Source organism: Zootoca vivipara, chromosome 13 (assembly GCF_963506605.1).
Source record: "Zootoca vivipara chromosome 13, rZooViv1.1, whole genome shotgun sequence".
NCBI classification, from domain to species: domain Eukaryota; kingdom Metazoa; phylum Chordata; class Lepidosauria; order Squamata; family Lacertidae; genus Zootoca; species Zootoca vivipara.
In genome coordinates this window covers 26123819-26150966 of record NC_083288.1, presented here as the reverse complement: position 1 = coordinate 26150966, position 27148 = coordinate 26123819, and the positions used below count along the sequence as shown (strand labels likewise).

Sequence of the window (27148 nt, the reverse complement as noted above, 5' to 3'; positions counted from 1 at the left end):
GGCTATTGTAAGGATTATTGAAACGATTGCGTGTGAAACTGCATGTACTGGAAAACCTGAAATACACTGTATAAATGTCACACATTCTTACTAGTGCTAATTATTAAACAAAACTATTAGGCTTTTACTCCGATAGCATGCACTGAAAACGACCAAAACCAATTAAACGATACTTTTGACAGTTGTTTACTCAAACGGGAACAAAAGAAGTCGATTAACATTTAGAAATTTATCTTATTTGTATATGAACCAACAGTTCTTCTACAAACCTGCATTTTGTTTCCACTCTATATTTCCCCCACCTTTGACTAATGCAAACATTTTTGTTAAGTCAAATTGCTGGTCTGCCCTGGGTTCGTTAAGTTTCCTCTAGGACAGGGGTCCCCAAACTACGGCCCCCGGGCCGGATGCGGCCCAATCGGCCTTCCAATCCGGCCCGCGACGACCCCCGCCGCCCGCTGCCGCCGCCCGCTCTCACGGCGCGCGGCGCAGCGGCGATCTGAAAAATCGGCAAAAAATCGCAGAAAATCCTTTGTGCGCATGCGTACGGGCCTCTCCCGACCCGGAAGAGGTCATTTCTGGTGCACTTCCGGGTCGGGGGAGGCCCATACGCATGCGCACAAGCGATTTTCGCCGATTTTTTTTCCGCCCGTGTGCGTGTGCGCATGCGCACGGGCGCGCACTCCCCCGCCCTCCGGCCCGCTGCGCGCGCACTCCCCTGCAGTCCGGCCCACCGCGCGGTCGGCGCGGCGGGCACCGGCCCGCCGCTCGGTAAGTCTGGGGACCCCTGCTCTAGGAATCAATTTTGGAAATAGGAGTACCTGAGGACATAGGTGAAGTCATCCAAGCACACACAAAACACTACCTTCTCTACTATAACAAATTCAACCCTGATCTGTGATTAAGGCAATAGGGCTTCTAAGCCCATTTTAGAAACCAAGTCTGAATATTGCGCCATGTTAACTAACCCATCTGATTTGGGAGATGAAGAGAATCACACACACTTACCTAGCTAGATACCTTCCACTGTCAATACTCAGCATTAGTCCCACATATGCCATCTTCCAATTAAGAATTTCTGCTCTCAGGCAGCAACACCCTATGACCAACTATTCTCATATTACGCAAACTCCCAAAATCCACCCAAATATCTATCTACACTGTCCTTCTCAAAGTTCCCCAGAACAGTTATAATAAACCAATAGGCATTTGTACTGTACGGTATTTGTCTTCATCATATTGTGGCTTATATTCCATCCACATCAACTTGTAATGCAAATCAAAGCCTTCAGGAACTAATAGGTGACTAGGAATTAAAAGAAAAAAGCACTGAGAACTTGATCATGTACAAGGTGTGACAAACAAGATGTGGTCCTCATCTGTTCAGCATGGGCAGAAGTCCAAGAGTCTGGGCAAGCAGACTATTAGACAACTGAGCTTCCTAGACAAAAATGCCAATGAATGTTCCGCATCTACCAGTTCCTGCTAATATAAAACAGCTATGGTCGTGAGGTAAATGCACTACCAACTTTATAAGTTTTGAAACAGAAGTTTCAAAAAAGGCTTCCCTCTTTCCAAAAGAGCTCTTTCTTGACAATCCAGGTAGAAGCAAACTTTTTAAGTGCAGAAATTGAGCTGAGGCAAACATTTCTATCAAACAAAATTTATTTGCATGTAAAACAAACATGTTATTTGAAGTACCATCAAAAAACTTAAAATGCAGTCTATTCCTTCCCCACCTCCTCAGTCAACAGAAGCAGTATTTACACAATTGTTCACAAATTAAGAGTAAAGGACCTACCATGTACATGAAAAGAACCAATCTTAATCTCAGGTGAAGTACCTTCACCTGAGATTAATAGGTTTGATTCTTTCCTATTTTCTGTTTGTCTTTACAATACTGAAAGATGTAGGGTATTGTGAACAAATAAACAAGATATTTTAACACAGAAAAGGATTGTGTGATACTGGTATGTGTATTCCCAATTTTAATTTGTGGAACTATTCTTTGAATGGTTTATCTTTCTTCATTCTGTATGAAAAAAACCATCACTGCTGGACAATAAAAGGTATGTTGTATTAAAAGTAGAACTTTATTAACATCCTGCTTGGATAAGATTTTAAAAAAACCACACAATTTTGGAACCTGTTAGCATGGTAGACATTAGACTTCCATGGAACTAAAATATACAGTAACTTAATCCAGTTTATACACAGAGGACTCATAGGCCACAATAAACCTAATCTCTCCCCTCCTTCCCACATATAATTGAGTGTTCAGCATTTGTGGGAAATGGAAGGCTGGTGCATCATCCTCATCCCTCATATGTGCCAGGGAAAGAGCCATTATGACTGATAAGGGAATCCATTCATGAGCAAATTCTGCACCTGTCATACACTGGATCAAGGCTCGTTTTTATTCTGGAGAACCTTTTTGCATAACTAAAAAACCTACTACTGGCCAAGATGGATGTCCACTGAAAAACAGACAGTCTCAATGCTTGTTTAACTTTGGGACCCAAAGAATAACCCCTCTAAAAGATCTGGTAGAATTCATGGTTCAAGAGCCATTACATCTTTTAATATTTTAGACACTGTCCATACCTAAGAATTGTATTACATTGCTCCTCACAGCCTTCATCCTCCAAATACTTTCAGCAATTCCATTCCAATTAGAGGATACCAGAACTATATTGTGCGTTCCATCATGAAAACACCACTCAGATGTTGCTGCTGAGATGCAGCAAGATGTCCAAAGCCTTAAACAATAAAGCTTCTCATTTTGAGTTGCACACTGCTTTTCTCAGAACCCAGCTTCCCTAAATGAAAAGAATACTGTAAAAACCATCATAATAAAGAGAACTGCTGTGGCCTGAACATACACAGTTACATTCTGTGATGTGGCTATCACAAAAAACCTCTCAATGTTTCAAAGACCTTGTACACACCCAAGTCGTCTGCAGTTATAGGTCCAGCAACATTTGGATGGCCACAGGTTCCCCATTATTGCTGCATACTCTAGTATACCACGTGGAATTCTATGTGACCAGGTGCTACCCTATTCTCTTGAGTATCAGGTTATGTTCCATGTGAAGACGATACTGGAGAGAACAAGACATCAAGGTGCAAGACAGAGGGTGATATGCATATAGTTCATGGCCTTCAATGGAACACAGCAAGGCAAATTCTAATGGCAAATCTTAATCCACTACAATACCATCTCTATCTGGTACTATGTTGTTATGGAAAAATTCTAGAATGTTTTCCTTGCATCTAGGTGGGAGTTGAAGTGCACATTCACTAAGCATATATTTTGACCACTCACACATTATAGGCTCCTTCTTAACAGGTCTCGAACCCTATATTACGTCACTGGCCTGTGAGCTGCTCCAGTATGCTGTTCCAGTAACTGTTGAAGTCATGTGAGAGGAGTCAAAGATGCAGCCACTTCACTCTGCCTAGGATTTGAGACAACTGCCAAGGGAAGTACTTGCACTCCTGATTCCTCCCATATGACCTCAAGGTTCCTACTTTTCTGGAGTGGTATGTAAAGGAGCCATGCTGCAGTGGATCTTATACCAAGGAGGAAACTGATCCCACACTCATGCCAACAAACTACACTCACCAAGGGAAAAAAGTGTCACTCCCACTTATTTTAACAGTATTCTCTCCTAGCTGGGTTTTCAACCTACCTCAAAATTAAAGGGGCTGAAAAGTCTTAACAATCTACACTCACAGCACCAAATCCTCACTTTCTTCTTCCCCACTCAGTTTCCATCTTATACTACCCAGTGGTAACACAGGAGACATGCACGGAAGCCAACAGTTTCCATGGAAGTAAAGAAATCAATTTTATAATACAAAGATTAAGTGAAATGGCTGTAAAAGATGTTAACACATCTATGTCAAATACTTCACCACCTGCATAAGGGCCCAACTGGTGCTATCCACTGAACAGTTCCATTTCAGATTTTATTTTTAATAGGAGATGGCAGTCAGCACCTTGTGAACTAGGGGAGATACCAGGCACTGAACCAATTCCGCTAATTAATTTTTGGTGTAAATTTCAGAGTATGAATAACAAAACCCAAACAAGCTTAAATCCTGAACACTAAAAATACTCTCCAGAATGGAAATGTTCCTAAAAATGTGAAGTAAAACAAATGAAATGTTTAATATCTGCCCAAGTTTCAATTCTATCTTGCAAGTCCACAGGCATGTAACTCTGGGACAAGTGACAGAACTGCACCAAATAGCTTGGTGCATCAATTCTTTGTGGTGGAGACTCTGATTAGATGGAAGTATGCATGTGTAAGAGTCCACGTAAACTTCCAAGAATTGAAGAATATTTTTTTCACTATGCTCCATTTGTCAAAAAGGACAGCCAAAGAAAAATGCTTGTTTTTACCTGAATCCACAAGGGTGTTGTTTGCACTCACAACTTTAAAAACATTTTTAAAACAACACTAAATGAAACATTTAGCCCAGCCCACTCCCCACCTGCCAACCTTGGCTAAATATTCTCAATTTCTTATCAGGGCAACATCCATGAGATCCTCATCTTCGTCCCCAATCAAAAAATCAGGGCTAGGCCTGGATGGCCTTTCTGACGTAAGAATGGCACTGCTTGTCATAGACAAAGACTGTTCAGAAGAGATAGGAGATTTAGACCAGTTCTCCGTCTTAATGCTGTGAGTTTTCTTTTTGTCTCTCTCTTTGTCACGATCCCTATCCCTATCCCGGTCTTTATCTTTTACTTTCTTCTTTTCTTTTTTGTGTTTCTTATGCTTTTCCAAGCTATATTCTGGAAGAGGCCTAATTCCATCATCAGAGCTGGGGCTGTTCTGATAGGATTTCTCTGCTATGGATGATCCCGATTCACTCTCGCTGTCAATGTTTTGCGGGGTATATGCTGGAGACTTACTGTGACTGGGAGAACAGCGCTCATGCTTTGGAGTAGACCCACTTATTAGTGGCGATCCATAGCTTTTGGAAGATGTCATCTGAGGCCTTAAGCCATCCCCACCTCCTTCCCCAGGCTTCTGCAAGGTAACTTTGGCTTTAATGCTAGGAGAGCCACCGTCATGTTTGCTGATGATAATCTTGGCCACTCCAGTGCTTCCAACATTCTTTGAATCAGATGCCTTTTTGGAAGAGTCAGAGGAGCCTCCTGAAACAGAGACTTTGGATTTCTCCTTGTCACTCCTTTCCCGCTTCCCCTGCAATTCACCTCCAGAGAGGTTGTGTTTGGAGGACATGGAGTGACTTGAGGAACTGGAACTCTGGACCATCTGTCCATCCATTGAGTCTTCCCCACCAGGGCCACTGGTGACTACACCATGCTTGAGTTTGTCAATCACAGCTGTCAAAGATGGCTTTTTGTTCCGGCTTGGGGACTTGCCTTTTGAACTCCCGTGCTGATTCTGAGACGAAGACATGGAAGAGCTGCCAGACGAGAAGGAAGATGAAGATCCCGCTGAAGAATTTGAAGAAGGGGGTGGCTTCTGGGACATGGAACTGGAGGATCCCATCCCTGAAGAGGACTTCATGCTTGAACTTGATCCAGTCCCAGACATGTGTGAGCTTCCAGAACCGGAACTAATAGGGGACTTTGCTTTAGACGACGGGGGAGTACCTGGAACGGGTTTCATCGGAGAGGCCAGCTTGTCAGAACCGCCCGAGGGTCTAGAATGAGAAGGAGAAATGTTTGGTTTACTCATGGAAGGGTTCATAAGTGATGAAGGCTTCCCTTGAGGTTTGATCTTGGTACCTCCAGAGCCGCTGCTGAGGCCGTGTTTTGTGATGGGGGAGGACCCGGGCTTTCCCACTGATTGGGTGGAGCTTTTGGACTGACCTGATCCAGAGCCGCCTTGGCCCGAGTAGAGGCTGCTGCTCATCTTGGATCCAGAAGACCCATCCGACTTGCTGCTCTTTATTTTGCCCGAGGTCGATGAGGAAGACGAAGAGGACGAGGATGACGATGAGGAGGAGGAAGAGGAGGAGGAGGAATGACTGTGATGACTTTTGCTGCTCAAAGAGGAGACTGAGCCGCTGCTTGTGTACTGCCCATGGGAAGGTTTGCCAACAGTCACTGTTCCCTTGGGAATCTGGATGGTGATTTTGGGTATGGGAGGAGTGGCTACCCCAGGGGGTGTTTGAGACCTGCCTGAACTTCCAGGAGATTTCGAGCCGCCTGTGCTTGCTGGTGGGGTGAAAGGCCTGGTAGACGAACTATGAGAGGGAGATTTGCCTTCTGGCTCCACCTTCCTCCGCTTCTGGACCTTTTCTTTACTCTTCCCATCGCTGGATGGGGTGCGACTGCGTTTTCCACCCTTGCCATCCAGCCCAGGGCCCGTTAAAGAACTCCCGGATCCATTACCCTCTTTGACCCGCTTCTGCGACTTTTCCTTCCCCAAATCTCCCGTGCTCAGTAAGGGGCTCTGGCTTCCACTATGATGCTCCATGACATCAGAGACCCCCAGAGCCTTGCTGGCAGCAGTGATAATACTAAAGTCGACTGTGTCCGCTTGGCTGCTTGCCTTGAACTTACTCTCCCCTCCATCTCCCCCCAGCACTTGCACGCCCAGAGTACTTATCGTTTGTGATGCAAAGCCCTTGAAGTCATCAGCGTCTCCACTCTGGCTGCTATCATCAAAGTACTCTTCTCCAAAACCGCTTTGGCTCTGGCTGTTCAGGAGGTCAGGGTTGAAATCAACTCCATCAGGGAAAAACTGATTTGAAGAGTCACTGTTTGGGCTCACGGTGGCATCAGCAATCAGGTCAGCTGGATCAGTGTAAGGGTTTTCACTGTTGTTAGACTGAAAGACATCAGGATCAAACAGGGCACTTTGGGAATGCCCTGAACTAGAGGAGTCTCTTACTGGTGTTCCAATAGGAGGGCAATCTTCACTGGTGCTTGGTAGCTTGGATGCTTCCTCTGCTATGTCAGAAAGGATATCTGTCACATCAGCACCAATGCTGTCTGAGCTGGAGAGCCGAACCATCCTCTGAATACTGGGCTGGGTATGAGGTATAGACTGTGGATACGTTGTCGGTGGAGTGCTGCACTGACTGGGAGCTGGAGTAATATGAGGGGTATCTAAAGTGTCAGTGGTCATATTGACATCAAAGATGGGATTCTGAGAGTCAACATCCATGGAAAACAGCTCTCTCTGGAAGTCATCTTCAGTTTGATGCTTGGGTTTCTCCACCAGGACACGTGATTTTTTCTTCTTTTGCTTGTTGCCCCCTGGACCCATTTCCATCCTTGGGGAGCCAGAAGAGGAATTTTGCCTCTCAAGTGGGCTGTTTCCATACAGCGTTGAGAAATCTTGAGCTGGATTGTCCTTCAACAGGTTCATGAGCATGGGATGGTTCTTGGTGTTGCTTGCAGGAGATGACACAGGGGGAGGGGTATGGTGTGGAGGTGTGGGACTGGATCCAATAGTGGAGCCCACGTTGCCTGTGATTTGTAGCAAGCTTGTAAGGATAGGGTTCTGGGACACTTTGCTGAAGTCTTCCCCATGGCCCACTGAATCATGCCGTTCTTTTATACCCATGCTCATCGTGAACAACGTGGAGATGGGTCCCCCCGGGAAAGTGTTGGTTGGGGTGGTGGTGCCACTCATTGGGTTGTTGCCGGTGGTCATGCCATAACCTGGGCTGCTGGCAGGGGGAAGGTTCTTTTTCACCATGTCTTCAACTGTCTCAGCAATGAGGGACAAGGCTGGTGTGTCTGCTTGGATTGTTTCAGCCTTTCTCCGGATGGCTCTCATGGTCACAGGTATTGACATGCATCTATAAGGCAAGGTGGAGAAAAGCTGGTTTAGTGTCATCCTTGCCAGCAGTAAGTTCCCCCATGAAGCTAAAAAGCTGTACTCATTATAAACAATTATGAGCAGTGTTAGGTGCACCTCTACAGAGTGAGCCTCACTTCTGTACTACTCAGGCACACTATATACAGAAATATAAACTTTTGCTATTTTTTCTAGAGGCGAATTCTCCACCACCACAACAAAGTAGCAACTGAGGAGTAAGGAAGCCCTACTCAATTCACTAAAGTTCTCATGAATAAATAGGTGAATGTAAAAGAGTTCCTACTTTATCTTCTTATTCCAAGAACATGACAAAATCAAAGCATGTTAAGGCTTTGCTGAACTGAAGAGCCTGTTCAAGTAAATATGGCCTAAGTAAATATGCCACATTTTGAAAATGCTAAACTGAAGAACTGGCCTTGTTACAGGAGGGATGTGGGACCTGCAGTCCTTCAGATGTCCTACAACTCCCATCGGCTATGTGGGGTGGGTCTGAAAGGAGTTGGGAAGTCCAACATCTGGTGGTCTATAGGTTACCCACCCCTGAATTACAAAGTAAAGTACAGGACAGACAGAACTAGGCACTCCTTTCATACATGGCTATGCACATTAATGAAACCCAAATTCTGAACTTCAAATAAATCATTTCTATTCACATCAAGATAAATTTGGTTATTTTATTCAGTTTACTCCTTTCTCTAAAGACTATAGAGATGGCTTGAAGGCCCAGAAGAGATAGAAAACACAATTCTTCAGATCCAGTTAACAGAAGACATAAATTCTACATGTATCATTTCAGCATACAGTACATGAAAGTGTGCACAACATATAAAGACCACCATGGGTAAAAAACACATGCCTATTTTCCAGGGGGTCACTGGTTAACCACAGCTAAATGCAAGCTGTAAAATATAAAGTGCATGCACTTTTCATAAATTGTGCACATGCTTCATATACTTCTTCCTACACAAAGTGTACAAAATAGCCTTATGTCACTTTTGCATGGTCAAGCAGCTGTGTCAAACTTCTGCTTCTGGAGGAAAGCTCCTTATCCCCAGCAGTAAAAGCAACCCACAGAAGACAGGACTGAGCCTTTTCCTTTTGAAAGATAGAAGGGAGCCCAAATGCCTTTAATAATTAGAAATCAGCAGCTGACCTTAAATCCAACTCTAAATTGCAGAGAGCTTTTAATATCAAAGTACACCATCCAAGACAGCATAGTCTGAGTTGATAGGTAAGGTCTGTCAAAGTGTGGGCATGAGAAATTTTGAGAAAACCACAGAAGGATGGACTTGCTGCAGTGCCACATATCTCCATGAGGATTATTGGACATAAAAGGTAACAGAAGTTCTAGTTGCCTCTTTCTACTTTTATTTGCCATCTATTATATTATAACCCAGGTGGCGCTGTGGTTAAACCACTGAGCCTAGGGCTTGCTGATCAGAAGGTCGGCGGTTCGAATCCCTGTGACGGGGTGAGCTCCCGTTGCTTGGTCCCAGCTCCTGCCAACCTAGCAGTTTGAAAGCACGTCAAAATGCAAGTAGATAAATAGGAACCGCTACAGCGGGAAGGTAAACAGCGTTTCCATGTGCTGCTCTGGTTTGCCAGAAGCGGTTTTGTCATGCTGGCCACATGACCTGGAAGCTATACGCTGGCTCCCTCGGCCAATAATGCGAGATGAGCGCGCAACCCCAGAGTCGGTCACGACTGGACCTAATGGTCAGGGGTCCCTTTACCTTTACCTATATTTTGTTATAAATATATGTAGATAAATAGATAAAAGAAAGTGAAATGTCGAGATGGAAAACAGGAGCTCCAAGTTAATTTTGGCTGAAAGGGAAGATAGTGACTGCAGTGTGATGGAAGGCATGTGTCCCAAACATTTAAAGCAATTACCTCCCCCCCCAAAAAAAAGGAAAACAAAAAGGTTCAGGATGCCATTGCTTTAAGGATTAGCACAGAAACTTTCCTCCCTTGACTGGGGTAGGCTCTCATTACTGAAGAAATTTTTTTTGTGTGTAGACCTTTACTGCTGTCACCATTAGAGAAAAATATAAAAAGGATGGTAGGAAAATGTTACTGTAAAATTATTTTTCCCTTGGTAAAACTTTAATGTAAGTGGCCTCTGAGTTACCAGGTTTATATTTAACCACTGTCTTCAAAGATCAGTTTTTATTCTGGCTTAAGCAGTATGACATACCTTTGAACAACTTTAGCAATGAAGTCATCTGTGCAGATGAGTGCATCAGAGAGCCCTTTATACAATTTGCAGTTCACATGTGTAGAATCTTGCACATCCATTACCACTGAAAGACACAGAGGAATCACAGGGAGGTCAGTAAATAAAAAATGTGTCCATCTTCATTCAATGACTGTTTATACATACATTTTTCTCTCTTAAAACCCTCCATCCAGCAACTTACCACAAACTAGAGAGTCATTTACAGGATGCTGAAAGGACACACTGAAACAGGAATCCGACAGAGGGCAAACTTCAAACTGCAGGATGCCTGGGGAATCTGGAAAGACAAAGAGCTTGCTAGCAAAGGCCATGAGCTTAAAAAGTTATGTTCACCCTATAGATAAAATAAGGGAAAGAGAGAAAGATGTTCATACTATTCTTTGCAGCTCAACTAAGACATGAAAAAATACCAGTAGGCCAGGAAACATCTGATGGTACATGGGATGGGTAACAGCTAACCTAATATTTTCAAAGTTTATGTTTATTATGTTAGCTGCTTCAAGTTTACTGTGGGAGGAAGTCTTCTATTAATTTCAATAAAATAAATATTAGTTTGGTGCACTGTGGGCTTTGCCTGCTAACTGCCATGTGAGCAGTTTGCTTTAGGGCCTGCCTTCTTTTGTTTTTTATACTCTTGCTTAGTTTCCTTACTAACTGAATGGAAACCCTGAAGCAACAATACTAAGAGTGAAAGTATTACCGTACATAAATGGATAGAGAAACTGATCTTCCTAGGCGAGTGAAATAAATTGGAGGAAAAGCCAAAGGAGTCAGCTGCTGTAGTGATTCAAACCTAACAATATCTGGAGAGGAATGACATATTATAGAGACCAATATGTTTTTTAAAAATACGTCAGACAATGTACAATGGGTAGCACTCACCTTCTTTTAAGACTGTTCGCTTGACACAGCTGCCTATCAGAGTGTTGTAGGCCACCTGATGCCTGATCAAATTGAGGATGAGAGGAACCCGACTAGGATGGTGGAAAGCAATTTTGCTGAGCAGAGTTCCCTGAAGACTTCGTCCATCTGGCAAGGGGGCATCTTTGTTGAGGAAGTAGCAGTGCTGCTGTCCTGGCAAAGCCTGTTATGGAGGGGGCACACACAAACTCACATTTACTACTTGGTAAAGTATGGATGGGTGCTACAAAATCATGCATAGCCAGGAGAGGAAAACCAAACTACTGTTTTTGAAGAACAAAACTGCATTAATCATATACTTTATTCCACCCTTTCCCAAAAAGTCCTACTAGTGGCAGTGGAAGGCGAGTAATGGCTCTAACAAAAACAAATATACAGATACAACAAAAGCATTGTGTGTCCACATTAAAAGAGGTAGGAACCAGTGTTATGCTAGGCCAGGGTTTCCCAAATTTGGGTGTTTTGGGACTACAATTCCCAGCAACCCTGACCATTGGTCCTTGTTAGCTAGGGATGATGGGAGTTGTAGTCCAAAAACAACCCAAGTTTGGGAAACTCCGCTAGGTTGTATTTGCTCTCTTTGGGGCTCAATTATATGGCTTGCCTAGGTAAAGGTACTGTAAGGGGACCCCTGACCGTTAGGTCCAGTCATGGACGACTCTGGGGTTGCAGTGCTCTACTTGCACTTTGACGTGCTTTCGAACTGCTAGGTTGGCAGGAGCAGGGACCGAGCAACGGAAGTTCACCCCGCCGCGGGGATTTGAACCGCCGACCTCCCGATCGGCAAGCCCTAGGCTCTGTGGTTTAGACCACAGCGCTACCCGCGTCCCATATGGCTTGCCTAGTCAATCCTTAATCTTCTGGTACTGGGATTAAAATAAGATCTCATTATATACCATCTCATGATATATTTTTTCTAGACACCAGTATAAGTTTAGCAATATCAGAATAATTACTTTGTCTTTTGAAGAGTCAGTTGAAATTATTATCAATACATAATGCCAAAAATCCTCTTTTGCAGATCACTAATCATATCATATGAGGTTCTTAGAACAGGAATTGCCTTCATTCCTTTCAGTCCAAGGTTCAGTTTCTCTACTGCACTCCTCGCAATAATATTCTCTCTTAAAAGCAAACTTGAGTGGTGGAGCATCTATCAGTTAGGAAACAAAGTGGGGCCATCAAAATGGCTTCGTATAGGTCTCACAAGTGATCATTGGTCCAGCACACAGAGCAGGGCATACCCTAGATTTAGACTTTTGCTCCCGGTGGAAAGGGTGATGGTCTGGAAATAGGAGGGGTAGATTTCCCCCCATTGTCATGGTCAGACTACTTCCTGTTGAGGTTTGGACTTGCAGCAACAACTCTCCCCTACAAGGGTGGAATGCCATCTAGGATAGTCTATCCTCAGGGTTTTCTCAATAGATCCTGCTGAGGCCCTGGTCTATACAGGCAATTAAGAAAACAACTTTCCATAATGGTTAGTTGATGGTCTTTGACTTTTAAATTAAGTGTTTTCATTATACACAGATATGGCTGTAAACAGCTTTGATTTTTTATGAGATAGCAGGATGTAAATATTTTTATAAATAAAATAACTGGGAAGATAAAAAGGTGTCCTGGAACCACAGCCATGGGATTCCCTGTTCCAAGAAAGCTTGAGCCTATAATAGAAGTGCTCTAGTTAAGGGGTGGAAACACACTGCACTATTTTGTAGCAAATCCCCAGTTAATGTGTACTTTATGAATACTCTTCCCTGAAGCCTCAAGATAAAGAACAATGGTGGGACCTCACCATAATTTATACTGAAGGAATCATCTAAACCTACCACAAATTCTCTAACAATGTAAAGTATTCCAATGAGAGAACATAGATTTTCTATAGTCAGATCGTATAACCTGTCTAATCATGAAAAGCTATATATAGGATCCTGTATTAAAATTACTGATATTTAGCTGAATGTGCACCTAGAATTTACCAATCTTCTCACACTCTGTGGGTGAAGGTGATTTATGAAATCCCCACTCATAACTTACCGCATAAAAACGCATATTATGATTCAATGGTCCAGGGTCATCTTCCTTGGATAGCTCAAACTGCGTGATAAGCTCATATAAGGGGACATACGTTGGAGGGGTTTCAAACAATGGAATGCCTGAGAAAAGAAAGAAAAACTATAACCACCCACAGATTTGTCCTCTCATAAAATACATGTGGCTGTTACCCACAACTTGTATTTGCACTATAGGGGATCTTAATAATTTTCACTACAACTTGACATGAGAGATGCTTGTTGCAGCATCAAATTTCTATAATCAGTTATCCAGAAACCACTTGTGTTTAATATATTCCAATGTGGATATTGAATGCTAGGAACTTTGAAATTCTTGACATGGAGTTAACATGAAAATCAGTGTGATCTTATGGAGTACTGCACCTGGGAGAGATGGGTTCAAATACCTGAACACTAAATAAATTACACTAGGAATCTTGAATAGGCAGCAGGATCTTAAACAAGTATATGAGTGAGATATCCCCCCCCCCCTGATCTGTGTGAAGATGAATGAGAAGAATAGTAGCATTAAAGGCAATTTTAAAAGGCCTGAGAGTAATCCAACCTCTGTGCCATTGAAAGCCATATACTGGTCCCTCCCCAATTAGGCAAATTACATGTTTTCCTGTATCTGCTTGCTCTGCGCCATTTGTTTGACTGAAAAATTAACGTCTCTAAGGATTTGGCTTGGATTTAAACAAACACAAAAAACTGGTAACAAAAACAGATTGAGAAGATTAGCTTTTAAGTGGTCAGTAGGGATATGGGGAAAAGGATGAAGACATCCATGTGCTCTCATTAATACAAGACTCTGCTTAACATTACTCTGAGTTCTTGCCTTTCCCCAATTGTATCATTTGGGTTAATCAGTTCCATGATTAACATTAGGCACTTTGTGTGATTTTTATTTATTTAAAAAAAGAGGAAGACAGTCTGAAGCTGCAGGTATATATTCATATCAACCCAAAATTTAAAATGCTTTGACTGCTGCCCTCTAGGTGTCAGGTTATGGCACCAAATATGTCACTGATGCTAGGAAAACTCTATCAACAGCTTATCTGAAGACATGACTGACCTGTGCAGTTCTGAAGTTTCTGAATGAAAGCCCGAGAAACTGGAATAGGCCTTGGGAACTTCAAGAAGAAGCAAGCTGGCAAATCAACACTATTGGCACTGGTGATTGAGGAGAAAGAAGGTGTCCTAAAGAAGAAGAGATTACAATAGTATTACGTCTGGGTTCATGCAAATACTTTTTTAAAAAAAACCAACAACAACATTAGGAAGGCTGTAAATATACTTTTATTCCAACAAGCCTTTGTTCAGTTCTGAGTAACTAATTTATGCCATTAATCTGTTATCAACTGGTGAAGAAAACTAATATAAGCATTGTCCATCTTGGATGACCTTATGGAATCATTCTAATTCATTATGGTAAAACACCATCAACAAGTAACCAACAAATAGTGCCTGTTTCTTACCCTTTGTTGTCCACCGGATGAGATCCCATAATGAGAGGGGCAATTGGAAGTTTGTTCATTGTCAGCGTTCCCTCAATTGTAACACATATGTTCATACCCAGGTAGCGAGGAACTGAAAGCGGAAGTGAGTGTTAACTTTTCAAACAGCTGTATTAAATAAAAATAAAAACCCACTGCACAGCAATGGGTAATAAACTGGATGTTATGCATTGCTTATCAGCATTATGCACTAAAACCTTGAAAAGAATTGATTGGGAGGGCCATAAGTTTCTTACAACTGCGTTAAGGAATAAGTACTTTAAAAATTGAGGGAGGGCCTATTGTACTCCATTTCTCTAATTTGAAAGACCATCAGGTGTGGTGCAATCAGAATAAGAGGGAAGAAGAATGGGGGCAGTGGCAGCAAGTTGGTCCAGGCATGGAAAAACACAAATTGGTTCAATTTGTCACTTGGCTGTTTACTATTTAGTCTTTGCAACAAGTGCAAACAAGTACTGACATTTAGGCTAGATAATTTTCAGGATACTCCATCATGCTCACAATCATTAACCAGAAAACCAGGGAGTACAAGCTTATGTTTCCTACTAATAACCATTGTCTCTTTAAAAATACTCTACTACTACTACAGTCATCTGAACTCATTATTCAACTGCCTCACTGTTAATCAAGACATGCCTGGAGTCTAGAAAAATTAATAATCCACAGGAATGTTAATAGGAGTGCTTGTTGATAAACATCAGAGTGTTGGAATATAAGAAGCTGTCAATACTCAACTGACTATATAATATACTATTTCAATATAGAAACATTGGCAGGAATATCTATACTTAGTAAAACACAAATAAACCTTATACCAAAATAAAAGAAATCTCCTGCTTGGGGTTCAAAGAAAACCTTCAATATAATCCAAAGTGTGTTCAGAATGCACATTTGGAAGCAGAAAGCATGTCTAGAAACATACCGTTGTTCTCATTCAGAATAATAGGAGCTCCAGTACCTTCCTCAATCAAATCATAGGGTGAAACATAATACTTCAGATTCATCAGGTGACCTGAAAGAAGAAAGCTTGTTAATGGGAAAGGGAACACAATGGGAATGGGAAGGTCAGAAGTGATGCCTAAGTGTTGATCTGGACATACAAGATTATGTCCACCTAGCATTCTATGTAATTAGGAAGGTCACAGCTCTTAGGACAAAGATACACAAATTTTAGGGTTTTTGGATTAATTTTTCAGACTGCACACCACCTTCTATTCTCTTTTGCATGAAGTTCCATGTTGTCCCAAATCTCATTCTCTTATCTGTGAAGCAGAAACCCATCACTATGACTTACAGATCCCAGCAGCCCTGATCAATGGCTATGCTGGTTGGGACTTTGGGGAGTTGTAGACAAAACTCAGGATTGACATGGCTGCTCTACCACAGAATAAATTCTGTCCAAACAGCTGGCTTTTTGCTTCAAATAGTGTCTTGGTGGAACAGTTCAATAAACGTGGGAAACTAAAGGTCATCAACTACATTCCTTTTCCTCTCATGTCACTTAAGATGTGGCTCAGCCTTGAGAATATGTCACCTTCATATTATGACCTTCTTACAGGGAATTCAGGGTGGCATATGTAGCTTTGTTTTTATTCTTACAACAATCCCATGAGAAAAATTGCCTTCCTAGTATCATCAAGCAACTTCATAGAGTAGGGATTCCAACAACTGGAATCAACAGAGAAGCCACAGTCCTATACTGGCTATGAGCAAAAAAAAAAAAAACCCCACCCAACAACCCAGTAATTTATGATGTGGCTCATGTATACCTAATTTACCAAATATGTCTTCAGAAGCTCTGAAGGTTCTTGGTCCTGCTGACAACTATACCTGGGGTTGGGAAAGAATTTTCCTTGAAAACACTTTGGCTGCAGATTCTGAGAATATTTTGCCTTTTCTGTTAAGAGGTGGATCACTTGCATTTATGGAGCTGTTTGCTTTGGTAGCTAGCAGTCTTCCAATATGCATCTTTTCTCTGCTTATGGCATACTGGATAGGCTGAGCTCCATAAGGGGCTAATATATGGGTGGGTATTTCAACACTTTTAACAAAAAAAAAATAGTCTGGCACCATTTCACAAGTCATCTTTCAAGGGGGAAAATGGGCAGTATTGTAAAATGGACCCCTCTTCTTTCACAATATACAATCGCCTACCTCCACTCCTTGGGGTGAGATAGCCAACACTGCCATGCAGAATCTTGTCCAAAGGGCTTGCATTGGTGGCTTGCCTACAAGCAGACAGAATCATAGACTTACGATAAGCTGGTGCAGAATTAAGACCCAAGACCGCCATAGTATAAATCTTTTGGATTGTTAAGACTGAATTTGTAACATGCCCAAACTGAACTTTTAGGTTTGCAACACTAAGATTAAAAAGAGGAACCCATTTTTCCTTCTGACACAAATTTTCCCTTTTTACTACCATATTGATAGTGTAGGTCACAGGACAGACAGTTAGACTTGGATCTGGGAGCCTTGAAATACAGTATCACCTCCTCATTGGACTTTAGCAGCCAATCTTTCAACCCCAGTTCCTCAAAAACCAAAGGTAGTTGTTGAGTTTGTTTGTTTTTTCTTTCAGTTTTAAGACTCTGGATTCCATAATGCTACCTTTGGAAACTTAAATAGCAATTCAAATGAAAGAATTGTAATATACAAGCTTCTTTATTAATAAGCATCTATTTCTATAGACTGCTTTAAGGTACACTGAGTTTGGCTGTGTTTGTTGCATTCATCTTCATGGAAGCCCTATAAACTTGATCATAATCTGCTATATTTACAAATGATGGAACTGAGGCAAAGATGTTGTGGCTTGCCTGAGAATATATAGTGGATCTGTGATTCAAGTAAGATTTGAACTCAGTTCCTTCCAAGTTCAATGTTCTACTTCCTGAACAATATTGCTGCTTAAGACATCAACAGGCACATGGTGGGTTCATTCAGTAAGGCAAACTTCTCTTACCAGTACATCCCTGCCATCTTTGAAAGATCAAGCTCCAAAGACTGAAGAGCCAAGTACATTTTGGTTTTCAGTTTGCTAAGGAGAAAAAATAAAGTATTATTTTAAAATTGGTACAGGAAAAAAGACAAAAAGATGCTTTGATCTGGCAACCCTATACACATTAATCTGGGAGTAGGTCTCTTTGAACTCACTGGGACTTCCTTCCGGTAGCTTTCCTATAAAAAAATCCCTTTTTGACAAAATGAAGACAACATTCTAAGACTGGAAGTACTTCTAAAATTTCCAATGCACACAAAGGATCCAACCTTGGCTGCACAACTCCTCTTTTTAAAAAGATGCTGATTTTAGCCCCTTTTGTGTTCTTTCTAGAGTCAGAAATACTGCAGTTCTACTTTGGCTTCCTTTTTCGAAGTTGGGAGAGATAATGGTAATGCAGTGGTAATGCAGGAAAGGGATGGGGGTGGCACATAAAGTTAAGGAGAAAAGGAGCAGGTAGACATACAATTGGGCAAGGTTTCAACCACTATATGCAATGCTCTAACAAATATGTGATTGCAGGTGCTGCCATATCACAGAAATTATGACATATAGTGGAATGCTTACTTGTCACCAGGCAGTTTATACAGATTGACAAGACCCTTCAGATGCTTAGAAAATTCTTCAAAATTTCTCTCTCTGGGAAAGAAAAACATATCAATTTTAGAGAATCTGGAGGAATCATACATGCCAGAGATATTTACAGTTAGATGCACCTAAGAGAGATGGCGAAAGGAGTCCATTTCATCATTTTATCTCCAAAAGCACATTCTACTACAGCACTCCTCCAGAAAATTCCAAAATGCATAATACAATTCAAAAGAAAAATAGAGAGGCATACACACACACAACATACTAGAGGGTTGCGTACTGAAGCTTCCCTTTCAGTAGCCTTACTTTGAAAAGTTATGGCCCAAGCTGCCTGCCTATGGTGCTGTGCCCTCTCAAGCTGCATGTAGGCTTCAGTGCTCTTTGTTGGCTACTTGTCCTCCTGGGCCTTCTCAAAACTCTCTGAGAGGACTTTTTCCTATGTGACTTTCATAGCCCTGAAACCACTATTCTGAAGGAAAATTTCTAAGAGAGAAATCTTTAGAACAAAACAAATTATTGTGAGGCCTAGGTTTTTGCCAACAACCCTATTCTCCTCATAGAAGAGAAATGACCTATATGACAATTTCACCAATGCAGTGCCTGATGATGTCAATGTGCCTGCCAGTATCTATGGCATCTGCCAAAGGTCTCAGAAAACACCCCTTCAAAAATTCACAATGCATGAGAGATATTTGCTCTTCCCCCTCCGTTCCTATTTGCACTGGCTTAGCCTCTCCTAGAAACGCACCCAGCAGCCATTTTGTGCTAGACTATGCCCCTCCGGTAGCCATTTCATAACTAACATTCACAGTGCTTTCTTAAAATTCCAAATGGGCTCACTGGCTGAAAAATGTTGGTGATCCCTATGTACAGAGTGATGCCACTCCTAACTTCTTATTAAAGACTCAATCCTGCCTTCTTACTTAGGAGCAAAAGAGTTGGCCTCTCCTCAGTGGATGAGAACAGTCTTCATATAATTCCAAAGAGGAAGTAAAGACCTTCTGCTGAAATCTTACGTTTTTAAAAACCCCAAATGTGCAAGTTACAGTGACTTATCCAATGCATTTCAAAGACCTTCATGGATAAATAGGGACCTTTCAAACATGAGCTTGAAGCTGCTTTACAATTCTGTTTGGAGGGCAAGACAAGCAGCTATTTGACAATTTGGTGGTAACAGCAAACTATGGTTTGTACTAGGGAAGAAGTAACTCAATGAATTGGAGAGCACATGGGGAGGATGGAGGGCCTTATCATAAGACCCATTCATATAACACCAAACCCGACTTGGTGTTGTTTGAACCAGCTCAATGAATACAGAATATATATTGGGTTTATGTTGCACCACTGTCAACATACTCTTCACCTGTTGTGAGAGATTTGGGTCAGCTCTACAAGGCTCAAGTCATAGCTAATTAGCCCACAAAGGCAGGAGCAACATACTACAACTTAAGGAAAACTGCATGCTTAAAAGGCTCATTTTGGCAGGGTGGTGCTTTATAACAGGAAAAGAGAACTGGAAAAAACCCTGATTAAGGTGCCCCTAAAAATTCCATATTGTCTGGATATTGGCCTTTTTTAAAAGCAAGTAAATACCGGTAAACATTCTGTTTCATGGTCTCTGATATGGGCTATTTATGCTGTTTTTTAAAAGGGCCAGAAACTGAAAACTGGATGAATATCCTCAGCTCATATACACCCACTGTTTGTTGTTAAATCTAAGCAACACTGATGCCCCACCCAGGTCTTCAATTCTTGTTCATTCCAAAATCTTCACCTCACCCTACAGAATTCCTGAAAAGCACTATGGTTGAGATCTGTACTCTATGTTCTAAAGTAGCCAATATGGTGGATGAGTAAGCCACAATAAATCCAGAATGCTGTATATAAATTGTACAAGAGACATTATAGGAAATGGAGAAATGGTTATCAACTGTTGGAAAACTGTAGCCATACAACAGAACTGCACAGGGAGAAGGTATGTAGCCAGTAATGAAAGAGACTTAGTACTCACCTTAGATGCTGCACCAGCTCTGGGCAACTCTAGAAGGGAAAATAAAAAATGTGTGCCACAACTTCATTTGAAACTGTTGCAGTTATTCAGCACAATGGTGCTGGCTTAAATTGTACATGACTATAGGGAATGTCAGCTTCATGCAGGTACAAAACCCTAAAAACTTTCCTAAACAGTCCTACAGGATTTTTGGACAATGCAGAAGGCAGGTCAGAGAAATCCAGTGTTTCTAACACTGGGTGATAAGTAAGGATGATTAGAAATGACTACAAGCATTTCGAAGAATGAGACTATAAAGTTAAAAAATGATCTCAAATCTTTACACTGCTTCGACAAAGAACAAAAAATAAGTTTGCGGAGGGGGAGAGAATTACAAATGGTACTAACTTGGTTAGCAAGCTGTTTGTACCACACTAGTAATAGGGCAAAGGGAGCTTTGACTTCTCTCCCTACTACTGAGGGAGCCAACATTTTATTAAAGGCTGGGAAATGATAGCCTTGGTTTTGAAAGAGTAGGTAGAATGTGAAAATGTGGCAGCTTGTGACTTTTTTGTTTACAAAGGACTGGCTAAGAGGACTTAAAGGGAATTGGGCTGAATAGATCACTTCCTTTCTGGAGAAGTGTAAAACTAAATGCAGTAGAAGAGATATCTGAATTTTAGGAAGCTGTTAAGCTCAGGGTTGATACATACTGCAGACTGCCCTGTGCTCTCAGAACAGAGTGGGCTGTAAAAACATGTTTCTACAAAAAGTAGAAGGCAGAAATTTGGTGTGACCTTCATACTCTACGTACCACAGGGTTTTCTCCATGATGGGCCACCTTAACATCGCACAGCTGTCCTGTAGGATCCAAATGGACTTCCACATAGAACATGTCTGAAGTTATGTAACATTCAGTGCCATTTGCACTAAGATGAGATCCAAGACTTACACACAAGGAGAAAAAAGATATTCACACATGAAAAGCTTTATCAAATACCAATCAATAGCACATCAATTAATCTGTTTGGCTGGAGGCTTATATCCTGGTCTCCCCTGGAGGCTCAAGTTTGATAATAATGGGCTGCATACAGGTTAGTAGCACTGAATTTTTACTGAGGCTGCAATCTTAACCTTGCTTTCAGGAAGTAAGTCACATTGACTTCAATAGTTCTAAACAGCCATAGATAGGATTGTACTGTAAGTCTTGATTAACTTGTCCCTTTAATTCCAATGAGAAATCTTGATTCTAGTCCAACGTGTAGAGTACATACCTCTTACATTTCTCTTTCTACATAACCACCATGTGATTGCTATTTGGCAGCATTCCTTTCCACCTGTCCAGAGCAGAGATGGAACTAAACTAAAATCTAAGTCTAATTAAATCAAACATTTGATTTGCTGGACCTGACTAACAAAAACTTGGCTTCTACATTCTTAAGTGTGTAGTATAAACAATGAAAAAAAATACAAAAAATGTGATTGGTTGTAGTCTCAATTAGTATTAATCTTACTCAGTGGTGGGGAACCTATGGCCCTCCAGATATTGCTGGACTAAAATTCCAAACAGACCCAGCCAGTGTTGCTAATCGTCAGGGAACATGGGAGTTACTCACCCATTTTGTCTTGCAATAGACTCTAAGCGATCTGTCATGGCAGGTAGTGATGTCACTAGGAGGAAGACGAGCTTGTTTAAAGCCAAGTACATAAGCAAATTTATTCAAGCCCCAATAGGTGATATCCAACCAAGCCATACTCAGAATAGACCCACTGAAATCAATGGACAGTTGATCTGAACTGAAAGGGGATGGCAGACATAGAGGTTTATATTTCCATCTGCTGGGGAGCTGGAGCTTTAACTGCCTGAGAAAGCCAGCTCACCTGCACAGCCCCTTATCAACTATGAGGTAGAGGCAATGGCCAAGGCACTACTATTTGTCACTGAACTTATGCCACATTCCAAAGATGCAGCCCAAAGACAAGACTCTGCCTCTTGGTCGACCATCCTACAACTGTAGACACTTACTCCAGAATTTGTGGAAATAAGAGTAAAAATTTGATCCTGAACTGCCCTCAGATGTGTACATAAGAGGCAACTTCTGTGTCTGTACTAATTTAATTAGTTATTTGATTGATTACAATTGATGTCAGAAAGTGACAGAATTGCCACCTCACAGCAGTGGCTGTTTTAAAAGGTGGACAACCAAGATATTGAACTATGCAGAGATTCAACACACATTAATCTGAGTGGGAAATTTCGGCTCACATGAGCCTTTCGCTTACCCATTTTTCCCATTGAAAAAAATGAGAATTACTAAGGTACAGGCTGCAAGTTTTGGTAACTGCCTGAAACAGGAACATAAACAATCTTTCTTCTTTAACCAGGCACCAAATGGTTAGGAGTGTGTAACATTAAATGTGACTATACAAACAGTGGTAATTGATTCAATTAGTCTATTGAACATGAGCATTATACATTCCCAGTATGCAGCTTACCCATTGTTTTACAGCAACACAGAGCCTAAGAATGCAGTTATAAAGATACAATGCCATGGGTTCCATTAAATACAATAGGACTTCTGAGTAAGCATGCAAAGGGCTGCCCAAAGATCTTTGAGGGTATCATAGTAATTTTTTGCACCCATCTAGAACAAACCATAGGGACGCGGGTGGCGCTGTGGTCTAAACCACTGAGCCTAGGGCTTGCCAATCAGAAGGTCTGTGGTTCAAATCCCCATGTCGGGGGTCCCTTTACCTTTTAGTATAAACCATATAAACACCTTGATTATTCGAATGTCATTTCCTCCTAGACTTTTTTTAAAAAAACAAACAAACCCACAAACACTTATTTATGTTTCAGAAGCATCTACCAACCTTTTAATGCCTTCTGCAAAGTTTCTAAGCAGCTGACAAGATTCTGGTGACCAACAGAATTCATTACAACTCGCTTTTCCTATGTTCAAAGGTGATGGAGAGAAAAAATAGAGAAACTGTTCATGCACATTCAGCAAGGAAAGCTATAACTAAAACATTGGAGCATTCAACTGCATTCCTGAAGGCATCTACTGTTTGTTCTGGAAAATCAGCTCCTATGGGTGCTGTAAATAAAAAACCCTCCACAGATGCTGGCCTTGTGCAATTTAAAGCTAGACCATTGTATGAGTCACACCAACTCAAACCAATGACAGCTTAGAATTGTTCTACTAAATAATAGCAATCAAAAGAATTATTATTCAAAAGCTAGATTGTTTTGACTAATACTTTCTGTGTTCTAAGAGTTACTGGGTTTTTGATAAAAGAATCAGCAATGACAGTTTCTTTGCAATTGTGGCCCATCACTGCCAGTCTTCCCATATAGTGCATAGTTGCAGAGGAATGCTAAGCTCCTTCTAGGGAGTATTCACAATTGATATGGAACAGCAGTGAAGACAGTGCTACCAGAATAGAGAGCATGTCATAGAATTCAACCCAGAATCCTCTGTAACTGCTGGGATTCTGTGAAAGATGCACACCTATCTCTTGGCAATTTACTGTTGACAGTTGTCTCTAAGTAGACAATCTTGACAATCACTGTTTTATGAAAATGTGCAAGGAGATTTTACCAAGTACTCCCATCTAAAATATGCTAAATCCTTACCATAACTTGCCGGACAAGCTTCATGGTTTCTGTCCAAGGTCTACTGTTAGGGTTAAACTTGACATGAAGCCTTTCTAGAAGGGAACTCATCTTATTCAGTTTCTCCGTTTCTATAAGAAAAATTGCAAGTCAGTGAAGCATACGCTATATTTGAATTTCAGGTTCACCTTCAATTTCCCTGCACAACCCCCAGGGAACATTAACTTGAGCTATGTGACCATGAATAGACTAAAGTACCTTGCAGAATAGGACCGTGGTACATGCAGTCCAGAATTCTTTACAATATGTACTGTCAACATTAGGTAACCAATGGAAGATACTGATCTATGTTCTCCATATTTCTTACATACAGGTGTAGAAAAGATCAATACTGTCATAAGTTAAATATCAAGCTCAGGACACAATAAGAGGGCTTAATCCCACATCAGTGAACAAAGCTAAAAGGGGCCTGCTTCATATTATTTAACCTCAAAACTTTCTTTATTTAAAATCCTATGCTAACAATGGAATGGCAAAATCAAATGGAGGAGGAGTTCAAATAGTTGTTGTTTTAAAGGGAAATATAGCTCAGTGGGTTTACAAGCAGAAACCCTAAAGTTTAATATTTTGTTTCCAGTTAAAGGACCTCAGGTTGATACTTTTCTATCTACTGGGGTTGATATATTTACGATTAATAGTCTCTATGAATGTGTGATTATTAAGTAATGCATCCCTTCCTGAGATATTATAAGAAGGCAGGTTAAACAGGCATTGTTTTCAGCTATCCTACTGGCAAACCAACAATGCTGTAACTTCTAAAATGCACACTGCTGCCACTTTTAACATAGGAGGCTTCGCAAGGGAGCAATTACTTCAATATTTTTAAACCTCAGAAAGCAAATTAGGCAGCATCATACATAATGAGCAAAAGATTTGTAAAAAAAGCTGTAGCAAGTATATTTACTTTCCTTTTCTCAATGGAAAGTTAAGTAACCTTTAACACAAAGCTGTAAATAGCAACTCACCTGACTGCCTGTTGTGAAGTAAGAACTACCTCCAGGTAGCAAGGCAGGAAAGCTGTAAGCCCACAAATGACTAAGAGGTGCATGTTGGCAGGCAGCCTAGAAATTTTTTATTTGAAATGATTTCTTTTTGGGTGTCGCTATTTTTCTGAAAAGCTTCAGAAATGCAGAAAGTATCAACACCCCTAAAACCATCTCCATTTAATTATGGGTATTATGTATGTCATTTACAGGGCTGGAAAAGTTTCAAATTCTTAGGCAGCTGCTGAGTGACAAGTGTTGACAGCATATTTCTAGGTCATAACACAACTGCATTTTTTTCTTTCCTTGACATTTCTACCAAGATATCATCTTTCTCCAATTTAGGATGATCATCTTATATTGTCTTATACTCAGCATATAGATCCATCTAGGGCACTTACTGTCTACTGATGGGCAGCTAAGCCTCATGTTATTTTTTGGTCAGACAAAGGTCTTTCAAAGCACTGCTAATGGTCTTCTAACTGGAGATACTAGATATTGAATTTGAGATCTTATGCACATAAAGCATGTACTTTATTACTCAGCTATGGTCCACCCTCACCAGAAACCTTAAAAACCTACTCTTCACTCTGTGTTTTGAAAAGCAACAGATCACTCCCTCTAGCATGTCCTCCATACACATCCCTGGGTCTGCTAGTCACTACTTGCAGACAAAAGGCCTGGAAGAACCTTTGGTTAAACTCAACATGGTGGTTAGCATATGATAAAGAAACAACATCCAGCTCCTTTCTGAGGTTTAAGTCCATGAAAACCCCTTCTTTTCTACAAAGCCCATCTCTTGCATGATGGAGGACTGCAAAGGCACAGCACCATCTGGAGGCCCATAGTTTTCTCACCCCCACCTTAAAAGCAAGCAGCAGAGAGAGATCGAGCACTAGCTTAAGTAAGGAAAAGCAAGCCAAACTTGTTTCCCCCTCCCCTTAAGAAGCATTCAACTCTTGCATACTTTGCAGATAGTACAATAGGAGCAGTCTTCTAGCCCCCCCCCCCCGTTGGCAGGTACCGCCATTCAAATGGCATGCATGTGCTGGATCTTGTGACTGATTGCGTTTCACCCTCACCCCCATATTTTATAATAAAAATAATAGTGATAATAATAGTTTTATTCAAGTCGACACCCCTGGATGATACATTTAAAGGGGGGCTTCTTTAAACTCCCTAACTCCAATTTGTACATAACTCCCAGAGAAGAATTCATGAATGAGGTCCGACGTCTTCCCGGAAGCTCTTTCCTCCAGTCCATTGAAGGAAAAGGAGGCGATTCATGAACCTGCGCCGTAGCTCTCTTTGAACGAGGAGCAGTGAGGCCCTTCTGACCTCTTCGCCAGAGAACTTCCGATGCTTTTCCGCAGCCCAAAGGATTGGGCGGGCGGGGGGGGCACCTTAATGAAATCTACAAACCGCCGCTCGTACTCCCGTCCCGCTCCCACTCCGTCTAAGGGGCCTGGTCTTCCTATGTAACTCGAGAGCACCCTCACCCGCAGCATTTGCCAAAGAAAAGCGAGAGATCTTGACCCCCACCCCCGTCACTCACCCTCGGCGCCCCCTTGGGCCGCCTTCATCCCTCAGGAGCGTGGTGGGGCGGGAGAGGGGCTAGCTGCCCCCCTCCACTCTCCCTCATGTGGAGGTGGGGGGGAGAGGGCCTCTCCCGCTCTGAAGAGGAGGAGAAGGAGGCGGCGAGGCCGGGGCGAGAGCAGCAGTTGGCCTGAGATGCTACCCCGCAGCAACCGCCATCCCGCCGCCGGCCGCGCGAGACCACGTTGCGCTTCTTCTCGCGGGATTCGAAAAAAAGGACAAGGGGCGGGGAGGAAGTTCATAAGGAAATCTCGCGGTGCGGCCAACCGGCAAAGTCTCGGGGTACCTCCCGCGAGAGTTGGACACAGCTACACGCGCGCGCGCGACCCCCTTCCACCGCTTTTTAAAAGGACGCACTTTTTAACTCTTTCACGCGTATAGCTGGGCTTTGTTGTCGTCGTTTGCTTTAAACATGGAAGACTTTTGTCGAAGGATGAGAAGGACCAAGTTTGTCCACCTCTGTTGCTAAGCTGTGGTGTTTTGTCATGGTTACCAAGCGGCCCAAAAAGTATTCGCTGAAAAAGCTGAAAGTGAGAAGGCGAAGAAACGGCAATTCATAAGTTTGTTTGTTCCTGTTGCCAAGGGGGGGAAATAAATAATAAAGTTTTGTTGAAAGATATATGTCCCCAGAACTACAGTGTGAGAAGTTTCAATAAAGTTTGTTGAACGGTACAGGAAGAAATGAATGAATGGAAGTTCATGGCCCCTCCTTATAAAAACAACATTGCATTTTCCCTTATTAAAAGTTGCCTTCCTCAGAAATGCT

At 41.8% G+C, this 27148-nt stretch overlaps 1 protein-coding gene across 4 annotated transcripts; it reads right to left on the bottom strand.

The window, feature by feature from the left end:
* Positions 1 to 2070: 2070 nt before the first annotated feature.
* On the bottom strand, positions 2071 to 26578 carry MED1 (mediator complex subunit 1). Of its 4 annotated transcripts, none has more exons than XM_060281508.1 (18): positions 26342 to 26578; positions 24769 to 24921; positions 23765 to 23874; positions 23002 to 23080; positions 21744 to 21798; positions 20942 to 21074; positions 20149 to 20177; positions 18114 to 18185; positions 17511 to 17585; positions 16703 to 16776; positions 15471 to 15560; positions 14510 to 14621; positions 14107 to 14231; positions 13015 to 13133; positions 10939 to 11140; positions 10238 to 10333; positions 10015 to 10120; positions 2071 to 7797 (listed from the first exon to the last, which is right to left on the bottom strand). In XM_060281508.1, exons 3-18 carry the CDS (start codon positions 23852 to 23854, stop codon positions 4524 to 4526), a joined length of 4731 nt encoding a protein of 1576 aa, XP_060137491.1. In that variant the 5' UTR covers positions 23855 to 23874; positions 24769 to 24921; positions 26342 to 26578; the 3' UTR covers positions 2071 to 4523. The 4 variants fall into 4 exon arrangements, with proteins under 4 accessions (XP_060137491.1, XP_034991358.1, XP_034991357.1 ...); XM_035135467.2 differs by having other exon boundaries at positions 24769 to 24864; XM_035135468.2 differs by lacking the exon at positions 24769 to 24921 and having other exon boundaries at positions 5460 to 5685; positions 5855 to 7797.
* Positions 26579 to 27148: the final 570 nt, after the last annotated feature.

Excerpts from the sequence above, each read along its gene's own strand:
- MED1 (XM_035135466.2), bottom strand. The coding sequence starts at position 26,369 with ATGAAGGCGGCCCAAGGGGGCGCCGAGG. Across the intron at positions 11,141-13,014 it reads ATAATATGCGTTTTTATGCG|GCTTTGCCAGGACAGCAGCA; the intron begins GTAAGTTATGAG and ends CCTCCATAACAG. Across the intron at positions 10,121-10,237 it reads AAATGACTCTCTAGTTTGTG|TGGTAATGGATGTGCAAGAT; the intron begins GTAAGTTGCTGG and ends TGTGTCTTTCAG.